General features: G+C 41.0%; 1 protein-coding gene and 1 long non-coding RNA gene across 4 annotated transcripts in view; one reads left to right on the top strand and one right to left on the bottom strand.

Annotated features, from left to right (window-relative positions):
- The window catches only part of LOC115737303 (inorganic pyrophosphatase 2), a 28,558-nt gene extending 20,094 nt beyond the window's left edge, over positions 1–8,464 (top strand). For all 3 annotated transcript variants that reach the window (XM_048274046.1, XM_048274047.1, XM_048274045.1), the window contains exons 3-6: positions 6,541–6,702; positions 6,994–7,115; positions 7,205–7,406; positions 7,866–8,464. In XM_048274046.1, coding sequence (XP_048130003.1) covers positions 6,565–6,702; positions 6,994–7,115; positions 7,205–7,406; positions 7,866–8,234 — 831 coding nt within the window. In that variant the 5' untranslated portion in view covers positions 6,541–6,564 and the 3' untranslated portion in view covers positions 8,235–8,464. The remainder of the gene's footprint in view (positions 1–6,540; positions 6,703–6,993; positions 7,116–7,204; positions 7,407–7,865) is intronic.
- LOC125313780 lies at positions 7,064–22,061 on the bottom strand. The gene is made up of 3 exons (XR_007197389.1): positions 22,048–22,061; positions 10,279–10,284; positions 7,064–7,194 (listed from the first exon to the last, which is right to left on the bottom strand). It is a non-coding gene; the product is annotated as an uncharacterized LOC125313780 (long non-coding RNA).
- Between the last annotated feature and the right edge of the window lie 1,615 nt (positions 22,062–23,676).

Below are 23,676 nucleotides of genomic sequence, written 5' to 3' on the forward strand. Positions count from 1 at the left end.
GCTTTCTAATTCTCCAAGAACGTGGGATAATGAAATTTCTCAAAAAAAATCTAGAAATCTCCATCTCCTTGTCTTATGTATTTATGGTGCATGTTAAAGTTTCACAACTCCTTTTTAATTTTTTAGTTCTCATCAAAACTCTACAAAACGGTGAAAGAGTTGAAATTTATTCTCTTTCGTAGGTTTCTGGTTCACGTCAAAAGTATGAAAGCAAAAAGAGAGTCAAAACTCACTTTCCTTCGTAATTTTGTGGTTGAAGGTTAACTAAAGTAGCAAGAGAGGCAAATTTTTTTGTAATTACAAGTGTGAATGATCATATTTTCTCTCTCTTATTAGAGTTGGCAATGAATTATGAGGTATTTTTATAGTCAAATGTTTGTGCATTTTCAAGTTCATTTACATGATATGTGTAAATACCACACAATAAATATCATATGATATGAGTATATCCAACTTTATTACTGTGTTTCATCAAACAATTTATAGGATATGGCAAAATCTCGAAATTTCATCTCCTATTATATCCAATCATATCCAGAGTCCTAACTCTACATGCTATGAAATATTGTGGGGTGTGTATGTGACCTTAAACAATCATTTGGGTACTTTAAGTTTAAGGGTGTTGGCCACATCAGCATAGAATAGCATGAACCTAATTTGGGTCTCAATGTCTCTACGTAGAGCTTTTCTTATTTGGTGACCAGGATGGAAAAATATATGGAAAAAGTATCTAAAAAATCATAACTATACTATTAACTCGGTCCTAAACCTTTTAATTTTGTAAATTTAGCCATAATTTTTTTTAGGAAAAGTCTTGGAAAAGTCTTAAACTTGTTGTATTAGCACCAATTCAGTCCTAGTCTTTTTAACTAGATCAATTTATTCCTAAACCTACTACATTGATACTAATTGGTCCTCAATTTTAAATGGGTCAAAAAACGGAAAAAAAGAAAAAAAAAAAAGAATTGATGGAATAGAAGGACAGATTGCTGACAAAGATTTTGGGATGGACGGTTGATTTTATTTTTACTAAGATCATTAAGAATGACGTGGATTTCAAGTCCAATAAGTGAGCATCCTCATTCTCTTTCAATTTTAAATTTACTTTATCACCAACATTCAACTTTCATTTTCCTGTGACGCTTTTATCATGTCCACCACCATCTTAAATGTGTTTATTTTAATATATATTTTTTTTAGGAAAAAGTCTCGGAAAAGTCTTAAACCTATTGTATTAGCACCAATTCGGTCCTAGTCTTTTTAACTAGATCAATTTATTCATAAACCTACTACATTAATACTGATTGAGTCCATCCGGCCAATTTTAACTAAAAATCACTAACATGGATGTCGGTTGTCTCACGTGGCACAACCGACGCCGATATGGACAAATTAGATATATATTGCATTTGGGCTGGCGATTCACCTAGGCAAGGGCTACCAAGCCATCGTCAGCCGCGAGGGTCAAGTCCTCGCCCAACGAGCATTGAGCCCTAGTGGCCTCTGGCGAGATTTGCCCTCACCTGGCTTGATGCTCGCCGCTTCTGGCCGGGGGGCGACACTCTCATGCAAAAATGAAAAAAAAATCATTTCCCTTGTGAATGGAAAGCATACATTAAAGAAGGGTCATCGCAATATTTTCATGGTATAATGACGATGGATTTTTGAAAATCCAACCAAAAGTGAGTATACTCTCATTCTCTTTTAAGTTTTAAATTTACTTTCACTCAGTTTAGCCGGCGATTCGACATTTTCATTTTCACGTAGGCAGACGAGCCGCTTTACCTGCTTTTACGATCCAATGCCTACCGCCCAATCTTAAATGCCAACACTCTAGCAAATGTGCAAACATTTCTTAGAGAGAGTTCATATTTCGCTGAAGGAAAGCATTGAAGAAAAAAAAAAAGTGGAAAGTTTCTAGCTAAAGGAACCCATTTCGCTCCGCAACGCTAAGGTCTCGCCTTTAGGATGCACTAATCGCGACGTGACAAGAACGATGGGCAATGATGCCACAGGATCCCACGCTTAATCTCTGTCGTTTACTAATCTGGCTAATTGAAAAGATGGCAATTATTATGATTTTGAGTCTTTGACCATTGAAAAATCATCAGTTTGACATGCATCGTGGTATAATGCCTGAAGGCACCCCCCATTACCCAACACCGAGAACTTCCAAGTTGAAAGTATCGTGGAGGGGCATGGATTCTTATAGAGTCCCAACCCGACGTGCTGGGGAATGCCGTGGGGTGTGTATGTGACCTCAAACAATCATCTGGGTACTCTAAGGGTGTCGGCAATGTCAGCATAGAATAGTATGAACTGAATTTGGGTTGGCTTCAATTTAGTCATAATCTTTTCAATTTGATTAATTTAGTTATAAACCTACTGCATTAGTACCAAATGAGTCCATCGGGCCAATTTTGATTGGAAATTACTAACATGAATGTCTATTGTCCCACGGGCACAACCGGCGTTGACATGGACCAATTTGACCTTTTTTTTTTTTTTTGCATTTGGGCTGGCGATCCACCCGTGCGAGGGCTACCAAGCCATTGTCGGCCGCAACGGTCAAGTCCTCAACCAGCGAGCACCGAGCCCTCGTGGCCTCTAGCGAGATTCGCCCTCGCTTGGCTTGACACTTCTGGCTATGGGGCGACCATGTTTTGCAAAATAAAAATAAATAATAAAAAGAAAAACGAAATGAAATGATGTAAAAAATTATCTACATCAACATCGATCGTGCCATATAAAACGGTTGACGTCCAAGTCAACGATTTCTGATCACAATTGACGGGATAGATTTAATTGATAGCAATGCAATAAGTTTAGAACTTTTCTCACTTTTTGATGATGTGTGAATGTAGTCATTCCAGCCAAATTTGACTGAAAATTGCTAACGTGGACCCCAACCAGCCTAACGATCGACGTTGACGAGGAGAGAGATGGAGACTTTCAAGCCAAATTACTCGCATCATCATTTTGAGATCCCGTTCAAGCTGGAAAGTATACGAAACTCGCCAACTTCCGAAACCAAACAGTTCATCACGAGTTCAATTTGGTTCTTCCTAAATCAGCTATTCCAAATAGTTGTCTATTTATATTTAGATATATTCAATAGCTTGAAGAAAATTCAAGGAAAAATGATACAAATGGTCTCACAATGTAGTCTTTGAACTTTTAATTTGTTTAATGTAATCCATGGACTTTTTGTACATATACAGTTTAGTCCCCGAGCGAACATTGATCATTTTCATTCATATAGTCTAGGGACTAAATTGAACTTATACCAAAAGTTCAATCACCACATTGAATAATTTAAAATTTTAAAAATCACATTGCATTGGGGTAAATGTTTGAGACCATGTTGAATATATTAAAAGTTAAATGACCATATTACATATTGGATTAAAAGTTCGGGAACCATTTAAATGAAGGAAAAATCATGCTATGTGTGATATTTAATCTGAAAAATAGATGTTATGCGGGTGAATGATCGCATAATATATACATGAAATGAGTAATAAAAGATGGTTTTGAGTTCAACTTTTTGGAAAATATCGGATTCAAGAGGAAAAGTACATAAAAAGTCATAAAATTTTCGGTTGAACCAATTTAGTTCTAGACTTTTGTGTGTTGGTACCAATTTAGTCCTTCCGCCAATTTAGGCCAAAAAGGGCTGTTGTGGATGCCGATGCACCGCTGTCTCTAACGTGGATATATGTTTAATATTTTTTTAAAAAAAATTGTTTATTTTTTTCCCTTTCTTTTTCTATTTCTATATGTCTATGGCCGGCCGGCAAGGGTTGGCCTCGCCTTCGAGGAGGTTGACCCTCGCCCGGGTGAGGCTCGACGAGGGTAAGCCTCACCAAATTTGGTAAGAGGGGCCTCGCCGACGCTTGTGTAGGCAAGGCCAACCATCACAGGCCACCGACAAAAAGAAATGGGAAAGAAAAAAAATAGGGAAAAGCATACAAAAATTCAAAAAAATTATTAAAAATATCAACGTCATTGTCGTTGGTATCACATAGGATGACCGGTGTCCACGTCGGTAATTTCTTGCCTAAATTGTCCCGATGGACTGAATTGATATAAATTCAAAAAGGTTTACGACTGAATTGATCAAATTAAAAGGTTTATGACTGAAATAGTATCAATTCAATGGGTTTATGACTTTTTTTGGTACTTTTTCCGGTTTCAAGTCATTTGAAGTTCAATTGATCGTAGGGAGAATTAATAGACGGATCTACAAAATCTCGGGATTTGATTAGGCATTTGTTTTGTAACTATCTACTCTCATATAGTACGCGACCGACATTGGGACAATTAAAATAACCTCTTGTTAAGTAAGTCTAACAAAGTATTTTGAAAGTCATACCAATTGGAACTGGTCAAAAATTTCATTACTCTCATATAGTACGCGACCGACGTTGGGACAATTAAAATAACCTCCTATTAAGTAAGTCTAACAAAGTATTTCGAAAGTCATACCAATGTGAACTGGTCAAAAATTTCATCGAGCACCACCCCCTCTTTTCGTAAAGTGGACATCCATGGCATGGGGACACCATTTAGCCGCAAACTGTTTAAGAATGCACATGGTTTGATGCACGTGCATTATTTATTATTTTTTTTAAGGGGAGCAAAATAATAACAAAATCCAAAGTGGGGCGTTGATTGGTACGTAATCCGAATTGATTCGACGGGGACAATCGTGGATGACAGGATACGATGACGCCCCGCATGTTGGGAGCTCGTAAGATCCACGAAGGTGCCGATTCCTGGTTAGCCATATGGAATTGTTCTCTTCCTGCATTAGAAAAATAATTGACCAAAAGCAAACACGAGTGGTGTCATTGCTGATCAAAGATATATATATATATAAACTATCGAATTTTCATTTTATTTAGAATTATTTTTGAAGGGAATGATTTCGTTGTTGGAAGTTCTTTCGATACATGCGATTACACTTTCAGTAGTGGGCGAATGGGTACGGTTGTCATGCAGCAGTGAGTTACGACAATGTAAGCTAAGGTAGGTCTGTCAAGATCGATCTATAAGAATTAGCATATTGAAATACATAATAGATGGCAAACGTTCTTTAAATAGAAAAAGAAGGAGCCACATTCATTGCTCAATAAAAATTTGTCATAATGCCGTTCGGCTTTTATATCATCTCACCATATGATAAATAAATAAATAAATTCGAAATCAATCGTAGTACATAATGATATGTACATATGTCACAATGATCAATTTATATTGAAATTTTTTATTGCAAGAGGGAGGAAGAACGCCAAATAAGCACCAAAAGAACTCACCTCTCTCTCTCCCAAAGGCCACGATTCTTGCCCGATTTCATCGTCTCATTCTCAATTCTCAAGGGCTCGACTTCTCGTGCCGTCGCGACGGGGTTGCAAAACGATACCGACGAATTTGCCGGACGGGAGTAGTTCGAATTTTCCTCTTGGGTTAACGAAAAACACTCGGTGCGGGAAACTTATCCTTTGTTTAGAAAGCAAAACAAGTGATGACAGCTTTAGGCATAAAGATGACTAGATAAGCGTAGGAAACTTTGGAAGAACAAAGGATTTGGAATATTCGTCGGCTATTATGGGTTAGTGGTGGGTGCACTTCAAAAGGTGCAGCCCACCCAACAAATCCGACTCTCCGTTCCCTTCCCCCGCGAATATTCCCTCCTCATATTCCCACAAATCCCACTTTCATTAATCTCGTCGAATCGCGAACCACACGATCCTTAACCGCTCGATATCTTCCGACCAAGCTTTGTTTGTCTCGGACCGTTGCGCCCCATGGTCATCCCATCCAACGGCCCGGGTTGCTTGTCCCCCGTCGGAATCTCTTAAAAGCGGGTCACGTGACCGTGGATCCTTTGCACGAGATTGTTCAACTCCCAAACGTATGACAAAAAAAAAATAAATAATAATAATAGGAATTATCACATGAGACCAAACTACGCTGCACCCACAGCGGCGATCGATCGGACGTATTGAAATGAAAAAAAAGGGGGCTTCGTGTCTCGACTTTTAATTCCGAAACTTGGATCGGGGATCTTGATTTGGATCGAGAAGTTGGGTCGGATAGCGCGACACCAGGAGGATAATTATAAACTTTCGTGATTAGAACATGATCGCACGTTGGTTGCACTTAATTTGAATGTTGTTTCTATTGGGTGTTGGTCTAAGGGTCGTCATCACCGTCGGACTCCTTTCAAGCGTACGGCGGCTCTCTCTCTCTCTCTTTTTAACAGCACGCACAAGGAGAGGAGGAACACGCGCACGTATCGAACAGATTCGCGTAATATTCCATGGAATCTACCCATGGCACCACCCTAAGTGCCCGCGACTCTTCGGCAATACACCAGCGATAGCGATTCAGGGCGCCGAGCGCCCCTTCCCCCCGCGCTATAAATACCCTCTCTCCTCTCCTCCCCTTCTCGTGTCTCCACGCACAGAAATCCTCTCCTGTTCACTAGAATTATTCAGAATCGCCACCTCCCAATCTCTCTCTCTTCCTCGTGCATTGTCCTTGTTGTTGCGAGGAAGAATGGCCGACATCGTGGTGCTGTTCGACTTCGACAAGACGATCATCGACTGCGACAGCGACAATTGGGTCGTCGACGAGTTGGGCTTCACCGATCTGTTCAACGAGCTCCTTCCTACAATGCCCTGGAACTCTCTCATAGTCAGTACTCTTTTTTTTTTTTTAAATCTTTTTTCTGGGTGATTTTCTTTTGGCATATTGAGTTCATCTGAATCTGCCTCTGCTCATTGGGTTTTCCTGGATTTTGAGCACTGTAAAACATCCCACTTTCGTAAACAGTCTCTTTGTTTCCTTGACAAAATCTTGTGCAGCACAAATTGTTCCGCTTTTTTTTTCCCCTCCCTCCAGTGCTTGTTTTGATGTTCGCGCTCTGCTTCTTATGAAGCTTTTGAAATCAGAGGCCTAACGCTATTGTTGGACACAACCTTGCAGGACAAGATGATGGGAGAGCTTCATGCAAGAGGAAGAACGATCGAAGAGATTGCAGACGTACTCAAAAGAGCTCCAGTCCATCCCAGGATCGTCCCCGCCATCAAATCAATCCATGCTTTGGGGTAAATTATTACCAAGCAATCTGTCTCTCTGCTCAGAGCGTTGTCTTGGAACAACGAAATTTAAGTGGGTTCTCTCTCTCTCTACTCAGGTGTGATTTGAGGGTTGTGAGTGACGCCAATCTCTTCTTCATCGAGACGATCCTGAACCATCTGGGCATCCGGGAGTGTTTCTCCGAGATCAACACAAACCCGGGCTTTGTCGATGAAGAAGGGAGGCTCAGGATCTTGCCTTTCCACGACTTCAAGTCCTCTTCTCATGGATGCGGTCTCTGCCCTCCAAACATGTGCAAGGTAATATAATGAAACACGTACAACATGCAAGCGAATTCACGTTTTCCATTCTTTCCATCTTCGATTGTTGCCTGCTTTTGAGAAGAGAAGGTTCTTCAAAATTCACACCAGCTTTGAAAGAATTAAGGATGAAATCCGGACACTTTGACAGGGACCATTTAGAACAGTATTCTATCAAGTCGCATGAAACCTCAGAAAACAATAACCGCACATTCGGGACCATTTTAAAACAGAAATATATCAGGAGGTCGACTGGTCAATCTGTCAATGGAGTCTCCAAACTTAGTCTAACTCTGACCACACCATCCATGATTGGTTTCAGCGTTTTCTTCTCTGACCCCACTTCAATCCTCGATCTTCCCATCTATGGAAAGACACAAAAAAGATGATGACAGAAGGATTGGATCATTTGGGGGGCGATCATAATGATAAACTTATATCATGTGTATTTTTTCACAGGGAGTGGTGATTGAAAGAATACAAGCCTCTGTATCTGCCGAGGGCAAGAAAAAGCGGTTCATCTATCTGGGAGATGGGAGCGGTGACTACTGCCCGAGCCTGAAGCTCTTGGAGGGTGACTTCGTGATGCCTAGGAAGAATTACCCTGTCTGGGACTTGATCTGCAGGAATCCCATGCTGTTGAAGGCGGGGATTCACGAGTGGACCGACGGCGAAGAGCTGGAGCGAGTCCTGCTTCGATTGATTAACACGATAATCACCGAAGAGAAGATCAAATCTGGCCAGTTGATTTCGTCAGACTGCAAGTTGCAGAACATTGCTTTGTCTGCCCATGAAGCCCGCCTTCCAGCTCTCCGTGTTCCTCAATAGGAACTTCTAAAATCGATGGCAAAATGAGGAAAGAAAATTTATTGGATAACTTAGTTTGACTTAGTTTTTGTACAGCTGCACTTTCTTTGGGGGCAGCTCCTTTGGGATGTGATTCAGCCAGAGGTGAAAGTGGAGAAAAATAATTTTGGAACCTCTGTAGAGCTTTGGATGTTTATGATTCTGTCAATGGTCAAGAACTGATTGAGACGACTACTAATACACCATCTTGGTTCTGCTTCTGCTTCTGCTGTTGACGTGAAAAATTGGCAATTCCTAAGCAATGTCCTAATTTTTTTGAGTGAGTTGGAGCTTCTTTTGTTGGGGAGGTCGAGGCTGAACCATCTTGATGGGACTGTCACACAGGAGTACATGTGAAAACGAGTTCAAGACTTAAATTTCTTGTACTGATTCACCAACATGCATACCTTTCACAGAGGAATTCCAATAAAATGAGTTATGGCTGGGATCAAGATCTTTTCTTGATCTGATCGACGCAAGAACAGAAAGCCAGATAAACAGTGAACTAGCACACAAGACAAAATTGGGAGATTCTGAGGATATTCTTTCTTCAACAGCACCCAACTAAAAACAGCAGTCTCGAGGGTAAATTGTGGCCTATTTTGGGTTCCTGGGAGTGAAAAGCAAATCTTTTTTTTAACGAAAAGAGGAATATTCCAATGGAACATTTCATAAAGAAGAAGATTCGCAATGTGGGAAGGTTGCAAGTGATCTTTGAGAACAAAGGGTAATGGAGTAGATGGCCGACCTTATACAGCGACCAAAAGGTTTTCTAAGAGAGACGGAAATGAAGTCATATCTAGAGTTGACCTCCGAAAGTGATTGTCACCTTAAGGAAATCCATTTTTACAGGCAGACAAGCATGGGGTCCGGTCTGCAACATACCCCTGGAAAGCGGAAGCTGATAAGCCCGCTTTTACTCTCTGTATTCCTCGGGGACAGTGCTTCGTTTCTACATAATTGCCAGTTCAACATGCTATTGTAGCTAATTCAAACGGTCCAGATCATATGAATTCAAACGTGCCGTCTTCATCATTGCTCTGTAAGATCGTATTGCTCACACCTTCGTGACAGGTTCCTCCTTCATCGATAGGTTCCCTTTGATTACGAATTGTTTTTGTACTTACAATATGGATTTGCTAGAGTCATTACAAAGAGAAGGGACCCAATCTAGGGCTCCGAGTCTTGCTGGATGTCCTCCGGTCGAGGTCGTGATCCTCCCAACCGGTTGTTTCCAGGCTTCACGCCCTCCGAATACAACCCGAGATCTCTAAGTTTCGGGGGCAGGCTACGACTCATCATGTTATTATTGTTTTGACGTAGTTGTTTCAAAAGAGAACATAACTTGTGGAAACGTAGCACAATCTAGTCTATCCAGATTTTACAAATGTCAGGATAGGCTGGTTGGATCAGTTATGAGAAAATATTAGGTCCTCCCGTGGGCCACATCACCCTGCTCCCCAACTAATCAAGACACAACACGTGGAGCAACGTGCCTCTGCGATACAAGCTGGCTTTTCCAAAAAATATTTTACTTTCCCCTTTTTATTTGAAAATTTGTCGGGAAAATTCCAATTAAGGGTCTCAAGTAGCCTGATTTTTTCAAATAAGGGCCCTAAATAGAATTTGTTTTATACTAAGTTTTTTGTTTAAAAATGGCTGATCGAAGGTATTTATGTCTTTATCTTTTATAATTTTATTCTTTTTTGCTTTCCTTTTCTTTTCATTTTCCTTTGTTTTTCCTCCTCTCCTCTCACCCAGCCACGGTCCACCATTGACAGCACTCCTCTCTTCCTCTCCATGCACCGCCGCCACTGGTGTCCATTCCATGAAACCCCCCGCCGCGTCGCAAATCCCCTTCGCCATAAAGCGAGCTCAAGACCTCTTCCCCACCACCCCGCCAACAAGGACACCACCCTCCTCAGCTAGCCGGAGGCCACGCCGAGAACCTGGCCGAGCTCAGAAGCGTTCGCTGCGTACATCCACCGCAACGCCTATGACAGATGGCCACGGCGACTCACGCTACTGGAAACTGCTCTCGGATCTGATGGCCATGCTCATGCTCGTGCTCTGCGCATGGTCGCGGTCTGTCATGCTAGTGGCGTACTACCTGATATGCGGCCCGCACCTGCTCGTGCCGAACCGGGAGGAGCGGAGCAGGACACGCACATGAGGTGAGAATGTTCGTCACGTGCAGAAGACTACGCGCCCATCCGAGATGGCCCTGGTTTGCTTGCAGAGCTTGTATATCTACATTCTTCCTCTTACTGTTTACTTCCCACCACCTCTCTCTCTCCCCCAACTTCCAACTCATCTCAAAGCCTTCCTTTTTTTTTCTTCTGCTTACTCTTTCCTCCTCCATCCGATTGGTCGCCTACCCATTGATCGTCGTCACGAGACGAGGCTCAACGTACGTTCGTCTGAGCAGTTTGGTCGTCTTCAACGTTGCGGGTCCACGTGTTTTAAAGAAATTATCACTCTGGTTTTTAGTTCGACTCAACACGGTTCTTTAGTCCCTTATATCGTCGAACAATTGGTAATAGTCTTCTGCCACTGATCAACGTGGGAAAAATCTCAGCTTGAGTTGAAGCATCAAGATGAAAATCGAGGTTTCTGGAACCTCTCGTGGTTGCTCTTGACCAGCTCACGGCATTGCTTCTGAGAAAAAAGGTGGACGTCATGCTCTTCCTCGGAGGAGGGTGTTGTCTCGAGCCGTGCTCTTCTTTTTGGGAGGATTGCAGGTGGACGTCAACGGTGGACCGTGGCCGGGTGAGGGGAGGGAGGGGTGGGAAAAGCGAAAGGAAAGGAAAAATGAAAAGGAAAGGAAAGCAGAAAAAAATTGTAAAAAGAGTAAAGAAAATTTCCTTTTTTAAAAATTAAGATTTTTGAAAAATACCATTGACCATTAATTGGTATTTTCCCAAATTTGCCTCCCTGAATAGACGCTTCTGAAGGATCCTTTCTCTCTCCTTTGTTCCATCACTGTTCGTTTGAGTAGCATGTTGCTTTTCTGCACGCGTTAATGGCGATTTCTCTTCCCTCTTCAAGAAACTCACTCTACCTCTTCCCTCTTCAAAATTTTGGGTTGATTTCTCTCCGCGTTGCTTTGCTTCTCCGGCCTGCTTTGGCGCTAGAGTGTGGTTTCAAGAGAACGCTTTCTCTCACATTTTGTTGCTCTGCGCTTGTTGCTGCTCTAGCTTTCATCGAGCGACCGTTGCCTCGCCGTAGCCATCAAAGTAGAGACTGAGGGGACAGTGAAGTTGAATGGGGTGGCAACCCCGAAAGGGAATGAGGTAGAGGCCGAGGGGCCGGTAACCGCCATCGTCATGAGCTTCGAGTTCTTGAAGTTCATCAGGAGCAAGCATGAGATTGGGTATACGTTCAAGATTGCGCAAGGCCACGCCATGCCATTTCCTCACAGATTCTCTCTTGTGCATGCATAAACTGGTATGATAAATAACTTGAGCACACCCCTCAAATAGGAAAAATGAAAAGGGATTTATCAACGCTTGTGTTTCATCTCTTGAAATTGCCATCAAATTGATATTCTAATATGTATGATTGGTTCTGTTGTAGCCTTAATAGTATTTGAAGATTCCTTGTTAACTGATGATGGGGAATGGGAATGGTAGAACTTGACTGGAATTCAATGTTGTTTCAATTTTGCAAGAATGAAGTGGGGTTGGCTATAAAGAACATTTTCTCGACTGATTTTGGCTTTTCTTTTGGAAAAGAAGGGTTGTATTGCCATGGTTGGTTTTCGTTTTGTCATTGCTGATTGAAGGCTAAAAGACTCTATACTAGTCAGACCATTGCTCGCACGGATTCGTAATTTAGAGTATAGTGCCGATTGAATTGGATAGTAAGTGACTTTTCTTTTAAAAAGGTTGGTCCTCATTTGGGCCGGGCCCTCAATCACCGATGCTACATTCTTCATCTTGTGAAGTCTCTCCTCGATTCGCCTGCAAAAACTTTGGCTAACAAAGGTTTACTCGCCAATTAATTTGCAAATATATGATTATTTGAGGTAATCTTGATCTCATACTATGTGAGAGATATTTGTTTCTCAAAATATTGGAGGTATTTTGCTTATAAAAGCACTATGTTAGATATTTTTTGTTCTTTGCTTGCATCATGAAACTGCCGATCTAGCACATGTAACCCGTGATTTGGAAAAAGATTTTGAGTTTGTATTAGGAATGGTTTTTTAAAGTGAACTTGAAACATATCATAAATATGTGACCTATGCTATAGACAAATGATTTGGAATGAGGAAGGATAAGACTAGAAAAAAGGTAAAGGATAAATAACTCGACGAACTTTTGTGTGAAATTGTGAGGGGTATTCTATACACTTGCAAAAACCATTCCTATTGCAAACTCAAAATCTTTTCCCAAATCACGAGTTACATGTGCTAGATGGGTAGTTTCATGCTGCAAGTAAAAAACAAAAAATATTTAATGTAGTGCTTTTATAACCAAAACATCTCTAATATTTTGAGAAAGCAAATATCTTTCAAATAATATGAGATATAGATTAGCTCTAATTCAGCCATGAGATAATCTTATACATGCGAATTAACTGACGAGCAAACGAAGAATGCAGCATCGCCGATTGAGGGTGCGACCCAAACAAGGTGCTTTCTTAAAAGAAAAGCCACTTACTGGCTGATTCAATTAGAACTACACTTTGAATTATGGATCCGTGCGAGCAATGGTTTGATTAGCATGGACTTTTTTAACCTTCAATCAACAGACCATTATATTATAAATACTAACTGAACCAAAACCAACCGTGGAAATACAACCCTTCTTTTTCGAAAGAAAAGCTAAAATCACTTGGGAAAACGTTCTTTATAGTCACCCACACTTTATTTTTACAAAATTGGAACAACATCAAATTCTAGTTAAGTTCTACCATTCTCATTCCCCATCATCAGTTAACAAGGAATTGTCAAATACTATTAATGTTACGGCGGAACCAATCACACATATTAAAATATCAATTTGATGGCAATTCCAGGAGATGAAACACATACGTAAATAAATCCCTTTTCATTTTTGTTCTTCGAGAGGATGTGTTCCAAGTTATTTGACATACGAGTTTATGCATGCATGAGAAAGAACCTGTGAGGAAATGGCGTGACGTAGCCTTGTGCAATCTTGAATGTATACCCAATCTCATACTTACTCCTGATGAACTTTAAGAACCCAAAGCTCTTGTCAACGATGGTCACCCGGCTCCTCGGCCTTTGCCTCACTCCCTTTCGGGGTTGCTGCCCCATTTAGCTTCACCATCCCCTCGGCCTCTGCTTTGTTTGGTGATGGCAAGGCAACAGTCGCTTGACGAAAGTCGGAGTAGCATCAAGCGCGGAGCAACAAAATGTGAGAGAAAGCATCCTCTTGAAGCCACAGTCTAGCGCCGAAGCAAGCTAGAAAAGCAACGCAACGAGCTTTGAGGAACAGAGGAGAGAGAAATCGACCCAAATTTTTGAAGAGGAAAGAGGTTGGTAGAGAGAAAAGATAGATCCAAATTTTTGAACAAGGAAGAGGTGGCGTGAGTTTCTTGAAGGGGAGAGAGAAATTGCCATTACTGCGTACAGAAAAGCAGTAGGCTACTCAAATGAACAGTGATAAAACAGAGAAGAGAAAAGGGTCGTTCAGAAGCAGCAAGTCTATTAAGCAAAGCAAATTTTCATATAAAAAAGGGAAAGTGAATATATATATTTTTTTTTTTGGAAAAAACTAACTGGTATCACAGAGACACGTTGCTCCACATGTCGCTTCTTGATTGGTTGGGTAGCACGGTGTCGTGGCCTTTCGGGAGGACCTAATATTCTCTCGTCAGTTATACATGTACCTCGGTCCAGTACTTAATTTTCGCGAGGTCGGCACCGGGTGTGCGGATAAATAATCGCATATTTGTTCGGCATGTACATGCTAACACTCAAGCAAATCTGACTCGGCCCGTTAGCCTTCTAGCTGATTTTTCCAGCTACCATTTCGTTTGATCACTACTTTATCTTGTTCAAAAAGTACAATCAAGTCATAAAACTAGTTAAAACTACACAATCGAGTCATTTCATTAACTTCGTTCTAATTTGACTAACGAAAAATAATGATATGATTTTTTCTTTTTATTTCCTCTATAGAACGTGGCCCTAATGTTAACAAAAGCGGACTAGCCCAAATCCAACCACCGACCAATTCTAAGTTTCCCTTTGGTCCACTTCGATCACATCGGTCTCTATCCCTTCCATTCTTGCAGTCACGCTTTGGCGGAAGCACGACGCAGGCCATCCTAAGTCACTTCGGGCACCAAATGTCTCCAGTGATGATGGGGTGGCAGCATTGTTCCACCAGGTGAGGGCCAACATGCCCTCGTTCTGTATTTTTGTTCTTTCTATTTTTAGTGTTTTTTTTTCCAAGAAAAAAGAAAAAATTTTAACCTATTTTATTTATTTTTAATCTAATTTAACTAAGATTTGGGGTAAAAATTTATAATTTGGACAAGTCATCATTTTCGGTTAGCCTAATTGGACGGAGCAAACTAAAAGAGTAGATGGTACTAATTTAACAAGTTTTAGGACTTAACTGTATTTTTTAAAAATTTTAGGGCTCAATCGTAATTTTATAGCAAATTTTTAAGTCTTCTAGTACACTTAATCCCCAAGCATAATCAGAGCACAATAGATCCACTCCCCTCAATATTTACCGGTCTTTTTCGAGTATTTGCTCTATGACGCGTACACCAAACGTATGTAAAACTCGTATTGTTTCGCGTTAGTAGTCCTAATTAGTTTGTTCAAATGCTCAAAGTTGCGTTTTCTAAACCTTCCCGATCGATGCGATTCTGTTTCTATAACGTAATGATTATGATCTTGTCATTTCTAGGAACATGATGCATCACCGTCATTCATGCACTTAGTGGGAAAAATCCGCCTAGAGCGTTGATTCTTATGCCCTCGTTTCTTTCTAATGGATAAAAATGGCGCAAACTCGTAATCTTTTCCTTTTTCGGGTCAGGCTAAAGTTTGCGGCAGCTTAATCAGTCTCCACTCTCTACAGCAATTTTAGTTTCTTTCATAGCTCTACGTGATGGTATGCCTAATCGATCATGACGCGACGAGCATCATGAACTTCCCTTATCAATTCCGCAAGTTTCCGTTCACATCGAAACGGGCAAGGGTGCGGGCACACGGCATCGGCTTGGTCCAACCTTAACGCGACCCTGTCTCCGATGCCACTGCCGACACGGGAGTTTGGCGGGAGATCAGAAACCCCATGTACGTATCTGAGTAGGCAAGTGCTTATGGCTGAGGATCTGAATGGAAAGGCCAACTGAGACTATGTGGCGGTACAATACTCTACGTGTTTGATGGTATCCTTGGGGTCTCCTAATCGAAATGAGGGTGGCTTGAGATTCTTCAAAATTGAATATGTCGATTTGGTAAAGTCAAGTTTAATGCCACAGAAGAGTTTCAATTCATCTGGATGATTTTTTTTTCTTATTTTTGACATCATGTCGATTACCAAATTTTTCTTATTTTTACCAGTTTTTATTTGTCTTTCTTACGGCGCCTTGAATTCGTGAACTTTTTATATGTCAATCCTTATTGGAGTGGCCACCAACTTTATTTGTTCGATGAAATTACCGGCTAGTGGGTTAGTAAATCTTGTTCGAGTTACTTGCCAGCGTTCATTTGGAATTAAATCGGTTTTTGTTATCATGTACCAACTTTTATTCATCTTTCCTCACAAATGCCTTTGATTTATCAACTCCTATATGAGTTTTATTTTATTTTTTTGTGTCGAACAACTCCTATACGAGTTTACCAACCTATACTTGTGTGATTTACCTTCTTTCATTAGGTTACCAACTAGTTTTGAGTTTTCAACTTTTATTTGATTTTCTTACCAGCATATTTTTTTAATTTACTAGCTTTTCAATCGGATTACTATTGCCTCGCTTGCCAACCTATTAGATTTACCAACTTTTTTTTTAATTATTATCACATTTAACTTCAATAGTTACCAACCTAGTCAGCCAACTAATTTTGGGTTATCAGCCCCCATTTAAGGAGCTCACCAGCTATTATTTGAATTTGTTACCGACATTTATTTGCCTTTAAAATTCTCTTATCTCTGCTATTTTTTTTCTCTTATTCTTTACGAACTTTTTTTTTTTAACCTTTATTGACAACGCTTCAAATTCACCAACTATTCTATGAAATTACCCATTTTCATTTGAGCGACTTGTCAACTTTTCTTCGAATATTTTACTAACTAATTTTGGGTTGAGCAGCTGTCCTTTGAATTGCTTATCGACGTAAATTACCAACTTGTCTATCGAGTAACCAACTTTTATTTGTCTTGCTTACCCATTTCGTCAAAATTTACCAACTCTTTTCAGAAATTATAAAGCTCAACTAGAGTAATAACCAAGTTGTCGCAGTGCAAGGTTACCAACTAGTTCTGCGCTACAGACTTTTATTTAAGTAAGCTACCGGTCATCCATTTGGTCTTTCTACAATTACCAACTTCTCTCTCCAATAGAAAACAAACGTACCATCTTCTTGACAAAATCCATCTACCTTCCCGCTGTTAGGAAATTATGTTTGATTTTGAATGAAATAAAATTACCATACTTTGTTGAAAAGTACTTTGATTTATACTTTGAGGATCCACTACGAAATATATCTCTATGCCTTTCAAATATACTTAATGCTTTTATTTTGATAGAAAGCACGATTCGTGGTAGAGGCGGATCGATACGAGAATCATGACGAGATATATTTTGATCTTTAATTTATCCTCATTGTTTAATCAATTTCATTCTCTTGCTTATTTTAGCAAATTTAATTTCCCCAATAATGGTCAATTATCTGTTTAGGATTGCGTTGCTAAGTTAAATTGATTGACTAATCAATCTCAAAGATATGTTTGAGACTTTCCATACAAAGAGTCTTGATTGATTGGCAATCACTCTTTAGATAATTATCTTTGTTAGATGCTTAGTTTAAGGATTCTAGGATTTGATTATGTGGGCGAACAAATCCTCTCAAAATTATGATTGTTCTTACCTTAACGGCTCATGATCTTTATTCATCAATCAACCAACGGCTAGTTTTTGGAGATTGATCCTCGAAGTGGTTATGTTCGGCGAGAAGCGTAGAAGACGAGGAGTATAAAGAGCACTAAGTTCGAAGACCAATAAGATAGATCAAGAGTTCATTGTCCTTATTCTAAGACAGCTTTTTTTTTATTTATAAAATTGTCTACTTGAGTGTTTACTTGAAGTCTTGTGAGACTTATAATATAGAGTCAAGTGAGTATAGTAAGACGACCTTGATAAAGGCACAACTCGCTTTTGTTGGAAGTACTTGTAGTCAAGCAGTCACATCTTTCTGCAATCTCTCATTTGATCGCTTAGTGGAATCTAGCCGGTAGGCTATTAGTGTGGGGGAGTAGACGAAGACTTCTCAAAAGCTGAACCTATTAGTGCATTGTCTTCTATTCTCTACCCGCCTCTATTTATTATTTAGTAAAAGCATTGCCCGATTCTGCTTATCACCTTTGCTCCCTTTAAACTTGATTATTTTAATTCTGCATTATTTATCCGAGTTAATTTACAAATATCTATTTACCCCCTCTAGCTGTTAGGCTTAGCCAAATCAACACCCGCAACGTTTTAAACTATCATGAAAGTACCGACCTTTATTCGAGCGGTTTACTATCCATTCCCGTCATGATGGACTCGGACTGGACCGATTACTAATGCTAATAAGATGGCTACCGAGGCCTTATCGTAGCGCAAACCACCAACCGGTCGGGCTTCGAATGGCTTAACGCAGAACCAATCAGGCCCAAAGAAGATGGAACGTGACCACGAACGACCACACGTCCCTCTTCCCCGTTCAAAAGCATCCCGGATCCGCTCGAGATCAGGACAAAACACAAAAAGCTCGTGCAAAAGAAGCTGCGAGAAGAACCTCATCTCCCTTCCCAACATGTATAACTCCGGTCGTTCATGATTGTGTACGAACCCGGAAAAATTTCGCGACCCAATCACCATCCGGACCAACCAACCCCACTCCAATTATTTTTCCTGCTAGGGTGTGCTGCCTCTTTCCCATTCTCGTGTAATATCTGTTTGTGCATTATCGGGGAACTTTGTCGCCACGTCGAGTTCAAGAACATGGCTGTGTTTGTTTCGGTGAAAAGTCTAACGGGGCTGGTCGGCCCCATTCATACCCTTGAGAAAAAAACTAACGATTAGGAAGATCCCTCGAGATGCTGCTCTGTCGCTGTCTTGCCAGAACGACCCTCGCCATGATTATGATCCTGGAGACCGCCCGCCGTTGCTTCCTCGCCCCGACAGGCCGTCGAAAGATCTCTCCACGAGCGAAGGGCGAGACGATAACTATGGTTAACCAGCCAACGCTCCTAGGAAATAATCCCACTTCACTAGAATCAGTTGCAACTGATGCGAGATGGTCACGGTTCTTCTGTTTTTGGCGAACCAGTTTCGTGCAGGATTGCAATTACTGGTTTGTTGCAGAAACCTGTCAGCCTCTGGTTAAGCACAGAGTCCGTATTATGGAAATCCATGCACTTTGCAGACCGTTCTGGCCCAAGCCTCGTACCATTTGCTTCCTCTTATATGTCCTCTCCCGAGACGGACGAAGGTGCGAACAGCATTGTATATTCAGGCTTAATATGGCAGAAATACCAGCTAGATCGCAGCATCTATTGTTCAGATTCCTTGTGCAATTTATTAACCTGTAAGAAAACTAATGATCAATCTTGGTCCACCCAACCAACGTCCATGTGCAGTTGCCACATTTGAGGGGGGAAAGAGCAAGAGAAGACCGGCACATCCATGTGCATGTTGACTGCGTGAAATGAGGGATTGGCTTGTTTAGTTTCCGGTACCGCTAACGAACTATTAGGTTGTTTCTCGCAAAGGAAGGAGGAAAAAATTGAATGATTAGGGCGAATATCAAATCACGAGAATTGGATTTGGCAAACTTTTCCGGGGACCCACGCTTGAAAGTTCCATCCAGGCACTAGAAATGCAAGGATATTTCGAATCTTAAGTACATTATAAATGTCAAAATTTATGTATGATACTCACTTTAATGCTAAAACTTTCAAATCGATCACCCAAATGCCAAATTTTTTAAAAACATTCACTTCAGTGTCAACTCGAATATTTGAATTGAAATTGGCACTGAAGTAAGCATTTTTCAAAAAATTTGACATTTAAATGATCGTTTTGAAAGTTTTGATATTAAAGTGAACGTCGTATACAAATTTTGACACTTGCAGCATACTTAGGTCCATGTTTCGAGAAGTAGTTTTTGGCCAATGAGCTATTGGAGTGGTGGTGAAGAATCTGAAGATGGCCAACAACCAAACTTGGCGGGAGAAGTTAATGATGCCGTGAGGAGGATGCAAGAGAAGTCCCAACGTCTCTAGTTCTAGCCGCAGGCGCGCGCACAATCCCCATGTTCATTTTTCGGGGACCGTACTAACAATCTTGTGCCGCAATGGTCCCCAAATTTGCCCAACTGAATCGTGCATGTGCTTCCTTCTCCCTCGCTCTTTTCCGACAACGATGCCGAGGCTACGACGCCTGGACCCATACCCACGGCCACCACCGCAGCGAAAGCTCGTGAATCTGATGGTGCATTTCCCCATGCAATCCGTATTAGGGGGTCTGCCTGTCCCCATCTAGCCTGCGCTGAAGACAAAAACTCACCTTGGACCGGCATGCGCGCCCTTCGAATGATTTGCCGATTTGGACCTTCGAGTTTGGATAATTGCAGAATTAGAGGCTGAAATGAATCGAAAGCCAGCATGGTTTTCGTCAAGTATGTTTCGACAGATATGAAAGCCCTGTTTTGGGGAGAGGGGAGAGGAGCGGGGGCGTGGAGCTGTCAGAATTCATTCAATCTCCCACCGCCCGCAGTCCATTTATGGCGATCCACAGAGCCATTTGCTCGTCGGATGTTACGTGCGGTGGAGCCTGCGAACGTGCTCGGCGTTCATGGCTCCTTCAATGCGTCATCTCCCTACCCCCCCGCGCGGCCGTATGATCGTCTTCGAATTTCCAGATTGATGTTGACGGGCCATTCAAACTTGGAGATTTCTTTCCATCGTGATCCATAAAAAAAAAAGAAAAAAAGGGAAAGATTTGCGGTTCTCAATAAATCACCATCGTGATCTATGCTTCAATAAACAGATTTCTTTCCATCAGCGGAAGCGCCGTCGTGCTGTCGCCGTCTCCGGGAACACGCCCCATCAACCCAAGTGGCGGGGTCAATTAATTTCCTGCGACGTGACGCGACGCGACGCGACGCGACAGCTCGGCCCGTCGTACCCGCTCGCGCCGTTGACATAAATGAGATGATCTTTGTATGATGCTCGATCGACCCGATGGGCGACGGTGCATGACCACCGAAAGGGCAACGTCAGAAATAATAGAGCTCATAATTCTACGACTTTGAATAAGTTTCGTTCGCGTGCATGGAGAGTATTTCCTTTTTGAACATTTTATTCCCGAGTTTCGAGATGCCATTGTCTCCCAAAAATATCAGTCTAGTACTCAAAAAACTCTTCAACTTTAAGATATGTCTTAATTATTTTTAAAAAAATTCTTATACAAAATTTCAACTTTTACTTTTGTTTCGATTTTTACCTACCTAGCACACAAAAAAAAAAATTGTAGCATACGTTCCAAATTATATCTAAATTTTTTTTATCTCATAAAAAACCCCTCTACTATTACTTTTATCCCAATCTACCAATGTCAACCTTCCGTCCATAATCACTATTAATTAATCTTACGTGGCTCGAATTTTCTTGTCAAACTCACCAACGAATCTTCAAAATTCAGAAATAGCATGTTTCACGGACAACAAGAATTCAATATCTAAATAGAACCGACATCGAGAAGTGACATGACACGCAAACACGTTATTTCTAAAAAAAATACAGAATTCAAACACATTCGGACACGTTGAATATTAAAAACATGTACACACATGATATATCACTTATATATAAAATTTTTAATAATGAGTTTCTTTTTTTTCTTTTCATTTTTCTTTTTCTTCACAATAAAATTTTTCTAGGACTGGTTCCGGTTGGGTATAATAATTTTAGGGTAACTGTCTAAACGACTTACATGAACGATTTATATTTTGATCCCTAATTTATTGAAAATATTTAAAATTGACTCCATGCATGTGAAGATGTTGGAGCCGCGTGAGGCTAATTTGTCCGAAGCTCTGATCATGTGTCGAACGTCTAATACCCGTCGGTGAATGTCATATGCATGTGGGTATTTGACATGATACGGAGGCCCTTGAAAAGTGTCTGTGCTTTCTAACTCGTAATTCTACAACTTTGTATAAGCTTCGCGAGGGATTTGCACGCGCATAGGCTAATTACTAGAGAGGCACACGGGGTCCGTGCTTTCCGAAGCGATCCTTAAAAAGAATGCACAAATAAGATAATTCGGACCTGCATTTAGTAAAGACGAAAAGATGAGGATGTTGGTGCCGATACCGGATGCAAACTTTTATGCTTTAAGCGTTGTGGAAACATTTTTTGAAAAACTAAATGAGGTGGGAGAGTTTAAGAAAACTTATAAAAACTTCGTAAGACACGAATTTTTCGAAGGAGTTAGACTCACAAGAAGTTTTAATTATTTATAAATTATTTTTGTTTAGTAATTTTGAAAAAATTAATAATCTCACAACGAATTAAAAACGGTAGAATATGACGACTTTCTCTCTCTCCTTTTCCAAGGATTTCTCTCTTTTTCCAACCCAGCCACCAGCCCTGTGAAGTTCCATTTCTGAGGGGGAGAGAGTGATCCTTCCCCTTCCCTCTCCCTCTCCCTCTCCCTCTCTTTATCGCTTCATCCTCGATAATCCTTTAAACCTTTTTGTTGATTTAGTTGAACGCGCTGTCGACTTCCTCCACGGAAGCGGAGAGTTACTCTCCGTGGGTTCTGAAGATCGAAGGGCGAGGGTGTATGAAGAATTTGCTCTCTTCGACTCTGTCCGCTCGCTCCTAAAAGTCGTGCATTCTGCAAATCTACAAAACTCCTCTCTCGCGATTTTAACGGTGTGCTTATCCGTGTAGATTTTGTTTAGCATGTATTTGTTTTGCAGCTTCTCTCGCTCGATTTGGGTGCTCTTTTATCTTGATCTTGAAATAGATCTTAGATTCACATGATATTATTTGTATTTTTTTCAACTTTTTTTTTTTTTTTTTGTTATCTCTATATGGCGATAGTGCTGGGACGCCAAACTTAGGCGTACACTGTCCTTTGGCAAAGCCGTAGATAATAGATAAGGAAATCTCGATGTGTGCTCATCGATGATAATGCGAGTTTTAGTGATTGATCGCCAATTGTGTTATGATGCTATGACAAATCGGTTCTTGTGAAATGTGCAAGTCTCGCATACTTGTGCTATATTTATTTTTCAAATTTAATTCTTTGAGATTTTTTTTGTCTTGAACTTATGTATTTTTTTCATGTGAAATGAAATATTTTCTTCCAATTAAAAATAAAAATAAAGATGGTCACGTATTTATAATTTTGAATAAGTTGGGGTGCGCATGGTAATACTTCTAAAAGTTGATTTACGCTCTAAAAGTGCTTCTGGAGTAGAAATTCGTTTTGTAATGTAACTTCTGAAGTAGAAATTCGTTTGGTAAAAACTTTTACTTCTAAAAGAAATTTCTACTATTGAAGTGAATTTTTATTTATGAAGCTATTTTTTCCTCCAATTTGAGAAATTAAAAAAAAGTAGATTCTCAACTCAAGAAATACTTTTTGGACAAAAAAAAAAAAAAACTCACAAAGTACTTCTTACCTCACATTCTTTTCATTATGCCTTCGCTCTCTTTTCGATCGGGCTTGCCTCCGGCGACTTCCGTCGCCGCCAACCGTTGACCATTGATACCCATCGCCGTCGCCAACAACCGTTGACCACGACCATCGCCAACCCTTCGCCGGCCACCGCCCATTGCCACATGCAACCATCGCCAACCGCGGACCATCAATTGTCGCTTCCCACCACCCATCGCCGCATGCAACCATCGCCAACCGCCGACCATCAATTGTTGCTTCCCACCACCCATCCCCGCATGCAACCATCGCCAACCGCCGACCATCAATTGTCGCTTCCCACCACCCATCACCGCATGCAACCATCGCCAACCGCCGACCATTAATTGTTGCTTCCCACCACCCATCGCCGCATGTAACCATCGCCAACCGCCGACCATCGATTGTTGCTTCCCACCGCCCGTAGCCGATCGTGACCGTGCTCCACTTGCCGTGATCGCCACTCGCTAGATCGGCCCCCATCGCCGGTCGTGATCGCCGACCACCACCGCCGCCA

Source organism: Rhodamnia argentea, chromosome 2, assembly GCF_020921035.1.
Source record: "Rhodamnia argentea isolate NSW1041297 chromosome 2, ASM2092103v1, whole genome shotgun sequence".
Lineage (NCBI taxonomy): Eukaryota > Viridiplantae > Streptophyta > Magnoliopsida > Myrtales > Myrtaceae > Rhodamnia > Rhodamnia argentea.